Genomic DNA, 13,810 nt, shown 5'->3' on the forward strand with positions numbered 1-13,810 from the left:
GGACACCAGGGTACGTCCACAGATCCTAACCGATTTAGCTTTCTGTGTGTTACATTGAGGATTGAAATTTCCTTTGGGTTTCAGGCCGCTGTGGAGGGGATACGTTCCTTCACTGAGCAGTCATTGCCAACAGCAGTCACGTACAAATGAGTCCTCAACAGTTCCTTGGAAGCGTTCGTTAATTCGGCGCAATGTTTCGTAGATAACAACTCAAGTTATGGGGACTGTTTGGTGTGTGTGTGTGTGTGTGTGTGTGTGTGTGTATGTGTGTAAATACATCTTGCTTTTTTTTTGCTTTTTTTTTTAGAATACGTAAGCCTGCTTCAGGTAGACATCAGGGAAGTTACACGAAGAGAGGAAGGTGTTCTGTTTGTCGAATGTGACTGTGGAAAAGAATCGAATCACATCACGATATCGCAACACTATTTGCACAAAAAAAGAAGAAGAAAGTTTTCCCAAAAAATTATGCCTTCACCTTGCAGTCGGATCTTTGAATAATTCTCAGTGTCGATGCACTTTGCCACTCTAAGACGTTTCTGTGTTTGTTTTTTGTCAAAGAGATGAAGGTGTTACAGAAACATGGATGACATGTCAATTCACCTTACACACTTCACAATGCGTGGCTCCGGAGTGAAACAAACACTCTTGGGTTTAAAAGGCCAAAGTGCCGCATATTATATATATATATATATATATATAACCACCTAGGTTTATAACAGATTTAGATGCACTCTGCGGGGAGAGATGAGGGGGGAGGCGAGATTGGGGCTGAGGGGAGGGAGTTACGTGGGATTAGCTGGGGAAGAGGACCGGTGTGTGTTTCACAAGACTCGTGCGCCACGTGCACTGACGTTATAAACACCCAACGTCAGCCTGCAATGCTATCGCCCAGAGATAAACAGCCAGGTAACAAACAATAACGGTTCCCGAGATCAAAAGTTTACCCCACCCCACACACTGCCACCCCCCACCGCCACTGATAAACTTGGGAGCTGGAGCGACGATAGTAGGAACGGGAAGGGAGGAGAGGTAGGGGCGGGGGCAGGGAGGGCGGGGGGAGGGGGCCGGGGAGGGGGGGGCTGGTGCACGGAACGAGTCAGGGGGTGAAAAAGCCCATGCTGTGCGAGCTCCCAACGAGTGCAGGTTTGCAGGCTGTCGGGGTGGCCAGGCAGACAATGGGGGCAAGATAGCTGCAAATTGAGGAAAGTGATGCCTCCCGCCCCGCTACCCCCGACGTCCTGACGCTGATAACCCATTGCCTCGCCCCTCCATTCCTCGCCACCCGCCCCCCTCCTCCACCACCATCATCATAACCACCACCACAATGATACCCTCCGTCGCCGACAACGCCACAGGCAACGCCACTACTACCGTGTGCTGGTGCTGTCGCTGTCAGGTGCCCTTTTATTATTAATTTCTTCCTTGGTCCTTGCAATAAACAACGTAGGTTTTGGTAGCGTGTTTGCCATGTTCGCTCCTTGATCATATCGGTAGTACTATGCTTCACTGTCCTCCTATTGCTTCCTTGGTCTTTGTAAAATTCAGGCAGTATGCTTCAAGTTGGACATATATCCATCATCCTCTGCGTGTCCGGCCCCGTTCAGAATCAATGGCAAAAGTTCCGTATCTTTTTGTCTAAGCATTCAGGTCTTATTGTCTGAAGCTTCCAATCCTTTTCATGAATAGTCCAGTCAAATCTAGGTTTAGGTGTAAAAGCGAAGTCTAGATTTACCCAGTAGCAGTTTACCCTGTTCCCTGTCAATCCAGCCTGCGACGGTTAGAGCGTTGGATTCTCGCCTGACTTTCCTGGGTTCGATTCCCGTCGAAAATGATGGGTTAAGGGTGGAGATTTTTCCGATCTGCAAGATCAACATGTGCAGTCCTGCTTGTGCTTGAACCCTCTTCGTGCGAACACGCACGCGGCTCGTAGGGCAGTGGGCTACTTGTCCGGTCTGTCATGGTCAGCTAGACTGCTTCCGCGCTTGTCTTAAAAATAAACATCCCCGTCACTCAGCACGTACGAGAGTTACAAACATAATTCTCTGCACCACGACTTCCTGTTGTTGACGTTACAAGTGGTGGTGGTCTGTCTGCTGCTGTTGTTTCATGCACCTCACCTCCCTCCCTCCCTCCCTCCCTCTCTCTGTCCCTCCCCCATCTTACTCTCCGTCACCCCCTCCCCCTCAAAATAAAAATCCCGAGTGTCTCCCATTCAAAACTCTTTCCGATTGACTTGCGACACACGGGGATGGTCCAGCCTCCATCCCCCCCACCCCCCCCCCCACCCCCTCCACCAAACCTCACCTCACCTCACTCCGCCCACCCCCCACCCCCACCCCCCACCTTCATTCATACTCTTCACGCCGTCCTTAATCTTTCCGCTCCCGTGATGTCACGGGCTGTCCATGGCTGTGCATACGGCTGTCCGGCTTCCCGTGCCGGCCCCAATGAATGGTGAAACGACCGGCGCCTGACACACCTTCACGGGGCCACAGAGCGCGGCCATCAGCTTTCCATTGATCACTTTTAAAACGCATCACAAACCCCTTCCACTCTCCTGACACTGGACAGGACGAGGCGGGGGAGGGGGAGGGGGAGGGGTGGGCGGTTTTCGTGTGTGGAGGGGGAGGGTGGGTGAAGATGAAGGAGGAGGTGGTGAGACTAGAGACGAAAGAGGAGGGTGGGGACAAAGGGAAGTTTGTGATGTTTGTGTTTGAGGAAAACAAAGGGACACACACACACACACACACACACACACATATATATATATATATATAGAGAGAGAGAGAGAGAGAGAGAGAGTTATATATATACATATATATATATGTGTGTGTGTGTGTGTGTGTGTGTGTGTGTGTGACAGATAGACTGACTGACTGAGAGAGGGAAAGACTGTCAGAGAGTCATGCTTACGCCACGGCCAATGATGGTTTCAGAGACTGTTAAACAATAAGCCAATTCACAATGATCATGAGCATATAGTTAGCATATACACCAATTCAAACACGTTAATAACAAAGACAGATTTTCGTGTTTTTAACATTTGATTTGAAAAAAAAAGAAGTATTAAGTGTTTTAACTACCATGATGGCAAGCCAAGAGGTGACGTTATTATTCATCCATGTTTGTCACCGCAGTTTTGTTTCGGCCCTGAACAAGACATACTGACAAACGGGGTAAACCTTATACACGCGCACTACCTCACGCACACACACACACACACACACTTTAGTGAACAGACGTTGAATTAATTACCAAAACACACACACACACACACACACACACACACACACACACAAACACGCGCGCGCGCGTGCGCGCGCGCACACACACCGTCCAATATGACTGATAGTGAAAAGACGCTAAACTAAAGGACGAACACACACACACACACACACACACACACACACACACACAAAGCGCGCGCGCGCACACACGCACGCACGCACGAAGCCCGTTCCCAATGAGCTGCTCATGTCAGGGTAAAAAGGGCACATCAAGTGGGTACTGTATTACTTGATTTAAACATCAAATCAGAAGCAGCCATACATTAAAGATGCCAGAATTTTGCACGTTCGTGAGGAAGGCCTAAGTTCAAATTCCCGTATTTCGCCTACACTGCAGAAGGTAAAGATCTATTTTCCTGCAACACAGCTCAGCGAATGAGCACACCCTCAGTAGTTCTGTGTGTGTGTGTGTGTGTGTGTGTGTGTGTGTGTGTGTGTGTGTGTGTGTGTGTGTGTGTGTGTGTGTGTGTGTGTCTGTGTGTGTCTGTGTGTGTGTGTGTACATCTCTTTCCCTTCCTTCCGACTCACTCTCTCCATTTCCTGTCGTTAAAGTTTGTTCTGGAGTTTGCGTTTCATTCTGTGAAAACTTCTTTTTCATAATCCCATTCCCGTTCCTATCCTTCATCTTTTCTCTTTTATTTTTTACGCAAACCCAAATCACCGTAATTCAATAGAAGATCTCTAACTTCCTCCTCCAAATAACAGTGTGGAATGACAAACTATATTCCGGCCAAAACAAATTGGATTTGGGTAAAAAGAAAATAACAATAAAAGGTGACGAATGGGACAGGAGGAGGAGGTGGCGAATTATGAATTGATCAATGACGACTTGACGAAATTGAATTCACAACGTCTGGCCCAAACTGGAGAAACACGTAGACTGTCTCACCAGCCCAGACATTTCAGAGCAACCTTTACTGCAGACTGAAACAAAAAAACAAAACAAAACTTTGAAATTGTACAGACTGAAAATGGAAATCTTGGACTTGACAGAAAAATTATACACGTGTACTACACCAACAAACCACCAAAGTGTCGGGGTGAGGGGGAGGAGGATGACTAGAAAAACAACCTGTCATTAGCAGGACACTGGTGCTCCCCCTTGATACACCAGAAGGACCTGACAGACGGACACACGTGCGTCCAGGACTCACACCCTCCAACAACGCAACCTTCACAGAACCAAGACCTGCACAGTTTGAACTCACGGGCATCTGGATGCTCATAGGGGGTAAAACTCAACGCTCGAAAAGTCCAAGGACAGCAGTGCGAGTGTGATTGATTGACTGATTGATACGAATCGTATACAGCGCCCATCCTCGGTCGGAGACCAAGTGTGCAAGAAGTGACAAGGACAGAACACCTCCAGGGTGTTCCGACAGACGGACCATCACACTTGGGGGCAGATTCTATTCAATCTTCATTTCCTCGTCTTCTGTTGCAGATCATTAGCTTATTTATTTCTTCGATAAAATCAGTATATATTTCTATTTCATGATTTTGTCGCCAATATAATAACAATACGTAGATTGTTACTCTGCTCTAAAGGAAAAATATGATGTGGAAAAAAAGAAAAGAAACAACTTTTTTTCTTTTTTTGGCCAATGATGAAGGCATGTGCAGCACACACACACACACACACACACACACACACACACACACACACACAAAAAAAAGCACGCACGCACGCACGCACGCACACAAAGAACATCTCGAGAACCCACTGCATGTGAAAAGAATGGTGAGTGGTAAAGGAACTGTGCTATGTGCGTGCATGTTTGAACTGATTCTGTCAACCACAATATTACCGTTATTGATAACACACATTTTATCGTCCACACACGCGCACACACATCCACACAGTCGCGCGCGCACAGGTGGGTGAGGGAACGGGGAGAAGGAGACAAGACAGACAGACACACAGACAGACATGGGGAGGTACCTGCACTATTCTTTTTTTTCATTTTCTTTTTTTACAATTTTTTTATGAGTATGTTGTTCATGTAAATAAACTGCAGAGAAAACGCGGAAAAGAACAGATAAAGAAACAGACGAGAAGGAATTATTGGTTTGATGTTTAAATTCCATGGATATATATTTCTTCTTTCCGAATTGAATGTTACTTGTTGCCTCCTTATGGGCTATAACTTTTGTGTACTTATATCACTAGATTACTTTCTGAATGCTTTGTAATACCATCTGTCTGTGTGAGGTTTTATGCATTCATCCACTGTACCAGACGTCTGTGATTTATTCTAAAGTTCTTCCTGCAAACATAATGTTCTCGACATCCAACTTTTGTTTTCGTGCCCTCAATGCTCTTCTATTTTCTTCCAGCAGAAGTCATAAAAAGTCACACGTGACTGGGATTCTAAGCATGTGCAACACCATACTTGGGTATTTTAGTTCTGGTCGGAATTTTGATGTGCGATGACAAAGCGTGCTTCAGAAGATCCGGCCGTCTTTACGCCTTCCATGCTCGTCCTTTTCTTGTCAAAGGCACTGGTAATTGAAGGCTTTTGTTCTTCTCTGGACCAAGTCACCAACACGCCTCCCACTTCAGGCATCTTTCCTGAAGCTTTCAAAGCGTCGCCAACTCACTCTTTTAACAAAGCCTGAATACAGTCAGGACACAGGACTGGCGATGAGTCGGCCTTTATTTGCTGTCCAGTCTTCCGTCTCCCCAGTACCACCCGTTTTCTCTTTTAAGTCTCTTTCCTGTTGCATTGGAACACCTTCTACGGCAGTGCTAGACACTTCAACAACGAGAAAAAAGAAAGAAAAGAGAGAGAGAGAGACCATCATCAACCCATTACAACCCCGCAGACAGGTTTGAACCTCAATGGGCTGGACACGTCTGTTCTCACTTAGCCTTTTGATTTTCTCCATTGGCTTCCGACTGGCCTCAGCATCAAGGTCCAATTGGACTCGGTCTGCCGTCATTGTCTGCCTCTCAGCCTCTCTGCCCCGGGGTATCTGATCTATCTGTGGACCGCGCACCCTCCGGTCTTTCACCCAATCCACCCACTTCCTGTCTGCCCGCAGTCCCGGCCAATCAAGTTGGCCAAAGATCAGGGTGGACAGCTCTCCACCAGAATAACAGGCCGCTGATGTCCATTGCTGCCTTCAAGTCACAGACAAAACTTGTTTTTTGGGGTGTGGGACAGGCCAAGAGACAACGCTGTCATGTTGTCAGTGTGCGTGCATGCGTGCGTGCGTGCGTGCGCGCGTGTGTGTGTGTGTTTGTGTGTGCGTGCGTGCGTGCGTTGTGTGTGTGTGTGTGTGTGTGTGTGTGTGTGTGTGCTGGAAGGCGGTGTGGATCAGTAGAGGAAGACTGCAGGGAGGAAAGGGGGGAGGCAGGAGGTGCAGACAGAACGGATGACGGAGGGAATGAAATTGTCTCCATTTTTGTGGAACAAGATACCAGCTCTGCAAACGAAATCTGTACGTTCCGCACAGAACAGCTGAACGTATGAACAAATGTTCATTACATCTTTTACACACACACACACACACACACACAACACACACACACACACACACACACGCACACACACGCACACACACACACACACTCATGCAGACACACCCGTCATATATATGATATTTTCGCATTCATTCCAAGAGTTCCATATGAACAGCTAATAGCCTATTTTCAATACATGTTCGTCTACAAACCCCGCCCACCCCCAAACCCCTGGCAAAATGACAAAGTATGGATATACACATCATCGCAGGCAGCAAAACCACAGCACCCAGTATTCTTTGCGTACGGTACTGGTTAATTAAAATCCCATGGACAATCAATACTTAGTTTGAAGAGGGAGTTCAGGCCTCCAAAGAAAAATCGAAGAGAACGGAACTGGATATGCTTAATTCGTCTACGAATGCTAAGGCCAACACCCTCTCCTCCCCTCCATCTCTCTCTCTCACCGATATGTGTGACGGGACAGTAAACAAAATTCCTCCTTCCTCCCTCCCTCCCCCTCTCTCTCTCTCTCTCTCTCCTCCTCCTCCTCCTCCTCCTCCACCATCATGTTCTTTTTGTTCTGTTTTCCCATTCTTTTTTTTTTTTTTGTGAGTGTATGATTGAAAACATTCGAGTTCTCTCTCTCTCTCTCTCTCTCTCTCTCTCTCTGCCCTTCAATGCTGTCATATCTGACGGACTCATTTCTTAGTTCTATTTTCCGCAGGCTATTCATCTGTCCAGTGTAATCACCATGGCTGTATTGATGTACCCTGTGTATTCAGTACAATAATTGGAAGCCTCCTCCTCTTTTCAGCATTTCTCTGCAAGTTGTTATTGGGACTTTTTCCTCTAAAATCGGCACTCCAGTTGAATATTGTACTTCACTCGCACGCGCGCGCGCGCACGCACGCACGCACGCACGCACACACACACGCACACACACACACACACACACACACACACACACACACACACACACACACACACACACACACACACACACACACACACACACACGTGCCTGTACGCGCATTCATGTAAAGTCAAGACAAACATACACAGAGGAAGAAAATTTCCAAGGCAAAACTTCTGACGGAAAAAAAGAACAAGCAGTCGAACTACATGCACACACAGCAGATTTAATCAGCTGGTGGCAGCACACTGTAACGCCGCTTGATATTCACATACGAGACGACATGACGTTCTATGTTCACCTCGTTTGTGTCGTTCAAACTTTTCCCCATCTGGTGAATGCGCGTGTGGGGTAGGGAGGGGTGGGGGGATTGGGGGGGGGGAGATGGGATGTGTAGTGGGAAGGGGGGGGGGGTTGATGGCGGAGATGGGGTACGGTTCCTTGGGGCGGTGGTTTCAGTTACAGGTAACATTCCATCTTTCTGGGGAAGTTCTGCGTCAGTGTGCCTTCTTGCTAGCGATCTTGAATGATACATGTCCCATTGCTGTTTATTTTTGTATTGGTATGGTCCTCTAATTGTCTGTTCTTTCATTGGTAATGTCCTCTTACCGTCTGTTCTTGCATTGGTTACGTTGGGTTACGCTGCTGGTCAGGCATCTGCTTGGCAGATGTGGTGTAGCGTATATGGATTTGTCCGAACGCAGTGACGCCTCCTTGAGCTACTGATACTGATACTATTACGTGTGTATCCACGCAGTTAGTGTTTCGAGAGTTTGGTTGAGTGTCCGTGCACGGTTATGCAAGTAAGCCGCCATTTTAATGTTTACACGTCGTTATTTCTTCACTGAAAAGTGTAGCCGAGCATGTTCTACCACGGAAAGGTGACTACTTCAAATCATCATCATCATCGTTACAACATCGTGTATTCAGCTTTGCTCCCAGTATCTATCCAACACCCTTCTCATCAGAGACGGGGGTGGCTGAAAAAAGTCAACGAACATACAAGGAAGCCAACAACAACAGTTCCTCGTGTCACCACACAACACCAGCGAGGGGTGAATAACTGATCTGAAACAGTGCACGCCTGAACGTGGAACACCAAGAACCATCGGCAGAGACAAGGGTTACAACTGTATCCCCTCCGTCTGCCGCGATTGGCTGAGGACAGGAACCACGACCCCCGCCTGATGAATCCCCGCTGATCCCTTCCCGAGCGGGGGAACTGACTCCCCGGCTTCACTCTGGATCGATCTGTAGCGGATCGTACTGTCTTCACCGACAAAGATTATAAAAACAGCAACTAATACCATCATCATTACTTATCATTATTATTATTACTACCATAATCAGCATCAATATCATTATCATCATCATCATTATTATTATTATCATTATCATATTTTTATCATTATAATAAAACAAAAAGAACAAATAATTATCATCACCATCGTCAGAGATATTATCATCTATTTTCATGAGAATTCTCAGTCTTCCACAATATCCGGCACTGTGTGGGAGGGGAGAGGGGTGGGGGAATGGATAAGAAAGAGCGGATGAAAAGGGAAGAAAATCAGCCGTGTACGTTCAAATCTGAAATCCTCCGCAACCACAGCGGACTAGAACAGCGATGTAAATTCCGAAGAAAAATATCCACCAAAAAAATCACAGAACTTTTTTCGTTTATTTCATCCATACATAAATATTGCTTCGCTAAAACAGTCTTCCTGGGAACTGTTGAGGGAGACGGAAGGGAAGATAGAACAAACGATGACTGACAACACTGCAGAATGGACAAGAAAACCTTATGCTGAGACCCAGGCTTTGACACACAACCGACAGACCTGGAGGAATCTGGTGAACAGTTCATCTGTGCGGCGCTCTAATGACTCGTAGAGTAAATGAGGAGGAGGAGGAGGAGGAGGAACAACAACATCATCAACAACGACAACAACAAGACATGTAAACACCATACGCATATATAACAGACCCGGTCTAAGATGGCTTCTCAACCGTTATACCCCGTTTTTTGTGTGTGTGTCTTTTGTTGTTGTGTGTTGTTGTTTGTTTGCTATCTTATTTGCTTTCTAGTAACAGAAATGACGACAGATGAAAAGCATGACATGCACCGTGATGTCAAAGGACTGTGAAGTGACATGGAACACAGGAACCCACCAACGACAAGGACCTTCTTCTTCTTCTTCGTTCGTGGGCTGCAACTCCCACGTTCACTCGTATATACACGAGTGGGCTTTTACGTGTATGACCGTTTTTACCCCGCCATGTAGGCAGCCATACTCCGCTTTCGGGGGTAAATCTCCTGGTCCAAGGCCGAGTCTCAAGAGATCGCAGTGAGGTGGCTGCTCTAAGTACGACACCCCGACCGAGAAAACGACAAGGACCGAAACGGGTTCCACCGTGCACGGAAACCTGGACGTGTGCACATGTAATCTTTCTATGGGTGCTTGTCCGTCGTTGTCCAGCTTTGGTTTTTTGTTTTGTTTTTTCTTCCATCTTTCTTCCTTCCTTTTTCTTTTTTTTCTCCCTCTGTTCATTTTGTGTTCGCAACAAGGTAGTTGAGACACTTACGCATTCATTCATTTTAGAACACACACAGATGCAGAGAGGCGATGAGGGGTTGGACGTGTGCAGGAAGTCTTGAGAATACACACACACACACACACACACACACACACACACACACACAGCTATCAGCGGAGTGGTGTGACGTAAGGTGGAGGAAAAGTCATCAGTCACACAACCAGTAAAACAAAGACCACGAGCCACCCACACCTGGGGCGAAGAGGGGACACAACCCCAGCCAGAGACCGGCAGCACCGCAGAATCTCTGTTGTCTCCACGACAGGAAATAAGTCCTTCAGACTCACAGGGAGCGTCGACTTTGTGTCAAACGAGAAATATAACATAAATCTGCCGTCCTTTTCCGTGCAACGAATCAATTTGATGTTCTTTGCTGCTGCTTCTTTTTCCTTAACAGAGAGACTGTTGACACTGTGAACCGGATTTACTTCCTTTTTTTTCCCTCCAAGATATCAGGCCACTAGTGTTTTAGAGTGACAGTTAGGTAGCGGGAGGGGAGGGAGGGAGGGGGTGGGGGGGGGGCGATACGTGAAACCTGCAGTGAGGTGGGTCATTCAAACTTTCACAACCCTGATGTCTGACAGCTCTTCAGGAGGACAGCATACCGCGTTTGGATTGAGTCCTTACCCGTGCACCCCTTCCGTCCTCTCGCCCTCTCTCTCCCCCCGACTTTTACGACCGGATAGGGAAGAAAGGGAATTAACGCTGCCCCATAAAATACTAAAACTGAAATTTGCTACCCTTTTTATTTCTGAGTTCGAAGCAATTTCAAACACTCACCACTGCGAAAGAACCGTATTGAAATATAATTCATCGCAGTGTTGACTTTGACAGGACAGAAAGGAATCTAACACTTCAAAAATGATCTATTGTCTGCAAGACGTTTTCTGACGCTCAACCACAATAATTGTTTTCTGTAATTTATGGTCATGTGTTGACCAATACACGAGCTGCTATAAGCATCTACCGTGGTATTTGGAAACGTCCTTAAGCTGAAGCAAAATGTTTCCGGCGGGATTCTTTTTTTTTTTTTTTTTTTTTTAATTCAGACTTTCAAGTTGAACATTTGCTATGAAACTATGCCTGAACAGCATTTGAAACTGTGTCAGAGAGAGGGAGACACAAAGAGAGAGGCAGACAGACAGAGAGGGAGAGAGAGAGAGAGATGACATGACATGACATGATGATTTATTGTCAAAAGCATTTACAACCATTTTGACAAAGGGAGGTGTGGGAGGAGGGGCGGGGGTACAAAAAATAATAAGTAAATACGATGAACCACGATACACCACAACGACTGAATACAATAAAAAGGAGAAAAAAAACAGACATCATAATGACCATCCATTGGAGAGAGAGTTGTGCATATGTGTATGTGTGCGTTTCGGTCTTTTGTGCTGTGTGAAGCCATGCCGTGAAACTGTTCAATCCATGAAATGATCAAGGATGCTTTTCCAGTTTGCACAAACGGGAAGAAATCAAACATAATATTCCTTACTGCCTGTAGATGTGTATGTGCGTGTGTGTGTGTTTGGGGGATGAGTCTGAGTGTAAGTGTGGGTGTGCGTGCGTGCGTGCGTGTATGTGAGTGTATGTGTATGAGTGCGTGCGTGCGTGCATATGTGTGCGTGTATGTGTGTGAGAGAGAGAGCGTGTGTGTGTGAGCGTGTGCGTGTGCGTGATTCATCTATTGTTTTGCTATTGATTCCCGGTTTGTTTTCACGCACCGTGCACACCCTGAACCTGTTTCAGTGCATGTCCTGCGGGCCGGGCGGAGTGGGTCAGTGTGTGGGGCCCGAGATCTGCTGCGGACCGGAAATCGGGTGCCTGATGGGAACGGCGGAAGCGGAAGCGTGCCAGAAAGAGAACGAGAGTGCCGCCCCCTGTGTGGTCAGCGGCCGCCACTGTGGCATGGATAACACGGGCAACTGCGTGGCGGACGGTATCTGCTGTGTGGAAGGTGAGTGAGTGCTGAGAGCAGCACATACTGGCCTGAAGAGTCAGATTCGATGACTTGTTTCTCCATCTGGTTGTCCATCGAACGTCTGTTGTTGCTGTTGTTGTGTACGTGCGTGACTGGAGCCTGACTGAATGACACAGGAAACGAATGACGAGCGCCTAAAGGCAGCTCTCAGTCGGCTCTCCCCCAAGTGGCCAGCCTATAGTACAAACTACTGTTTGTAAAGCGCTTAGCGGTTGGTCTGTGACCGCGGACAGGGGCTATGTAGGTATTCATTTCCATCAATCGGTTATTTGCAGTGGCTGTCTCTCAAACACAACAGTCTGTATCTGTATGTCCATGTGAACTGATGATGGGGCGGGGAATGCAAAGTGCAGCACCACATGAAGTCAGCTTGAGTCAAGTGTACTTCATTATCACGCATGAAAAAATACATTAAAAAAAACACAGCTATATGAAATGAAACAAATACCACATTGGTTAATAATATATATTAAAAAAAAAAGTCAGTGGAATGATTTCACTACCTGAGATAATAAAATGATTCTGATTCTAAACATACAAACACGTATACCACAGATTACAAAACTTGCGCCCTGCGCAAAGCATCACACCACTAAATGTTTTCTTTCAAAGAGATGTTTATAAATCCGTTTTCTTCACCGGGAAGGAGGAATCAAGAAGTATCTGTTCTGATCAATGGTTCCTGGCCCCGCTTGCACGTCGGGTTTGTCTATCTGTCTGGTGTACTCTGGAAGGAAGCCCTTTACTTTCTTAAAACAAAATCAATCAAATCAAACCATAACTTTCTTTCCACTCCAATGATGAACAGTCTTTACTCTTTTTTTCTACTCCAACAATGAATGTCACGTAGGGTTAAACAACAGTGGACAACTACAGGTCGATCTTTCCTTATTTTTCTACCCCAGCGATATGTGTCATAATAAGAATGGCAATACAAGAATGACAACCACATTTCGAGTATTGTAACACTGAAAAGTGTGTGAGTACTTGTGATTTCACATAGTGCTGAACAACAGTTCTGTATCCGTCAGTACTTTCAGAAAACTGGCAAGGCATCGCCATCAACAGGCTAAAACCAAGATGGCTTGGCAACCCCTTTAGGCTGCAAACACCCACAACAGACTCGTATTTCGGTGTCAATTACATGAAGCACGATCGAGAATCAGTATCATCGCCTTTCATAAAGCTTCTTTCGTACGAACGAATTATTATACTGAATCAAAACCATCTACATCATATCATTGGAGTTTTATATTCTCGTATTCTCGACTTTGAAATCGCCTACTTCCTTGTTCCGTTATACCCCCCCTCCCCCTATGTACCACTCCCTTCACGTACTTCGTCAACTCTTCGTGTTCTCTTTCAGACTAGTTATATTTATATATCTACCTATCTATCTACGATAAATAGATATGTAGAGAGACAGATGAAATGTGTGTGTGTGTGTGTGCGTACGTGTGCTTACGCGTGTGTGTGTTTCATACTGAAAGTTCCACAACCTCCAAACCCAAAACCCTCACCACACACGAATAATTATGGTTCAAGAACTTGTTCTTTCT

The 13,810-nt window shown here is 46.3% G+C and overlaps 1 protein-coding gene and 1 long non-coding RNA gene across 2 annotated transcripts in view; one reads left to right on the forward strand and one right to left on the reverse strand.

Moving 5' to 3' along the window:
- Positions 1–13,810, forward strand: part of LOC143276326 (terepressin/terephysin-like) — an 88,278-nt gene that overhangs the window by 72,796 nt on the left and 1,672 nt on the right. The window contains exon 2 of the mRNA XM_076580841.1: positions 12,020–12,227. Coding sequence (XP_076436956.1) covers positions 12,020–12,227 — 208 coding nt within the window. The remainder of the gene's footprint in view (positions 1–12,019; positions 12,228–13,810) is intronic.
- LOC143276342 (uncharacterized) overlaps positions 1–13,810 on the reverse strand; it is a 102,729-nt gene that overhangs the window by 64,925 nt on the left and 23,994 nt on the right. The gene's annotated exons all lie outside the window — the stretch shown is intronic.

The sequence above is a fragment of the Babylonia areolata genome, chromosome 2 (genome assembly GCF_041734735.1).
Source record: "Babylonia areolata isolate BAREFJ2019XMU chromosome 2, ASM4173473v1, whole genome shotgun sequence".
NCBI lineage: Eukaryota > Metazoa > Mollusca > Gastropoda > Neogastropoda > Buccinidae > Babylonia > Babylonia areolata.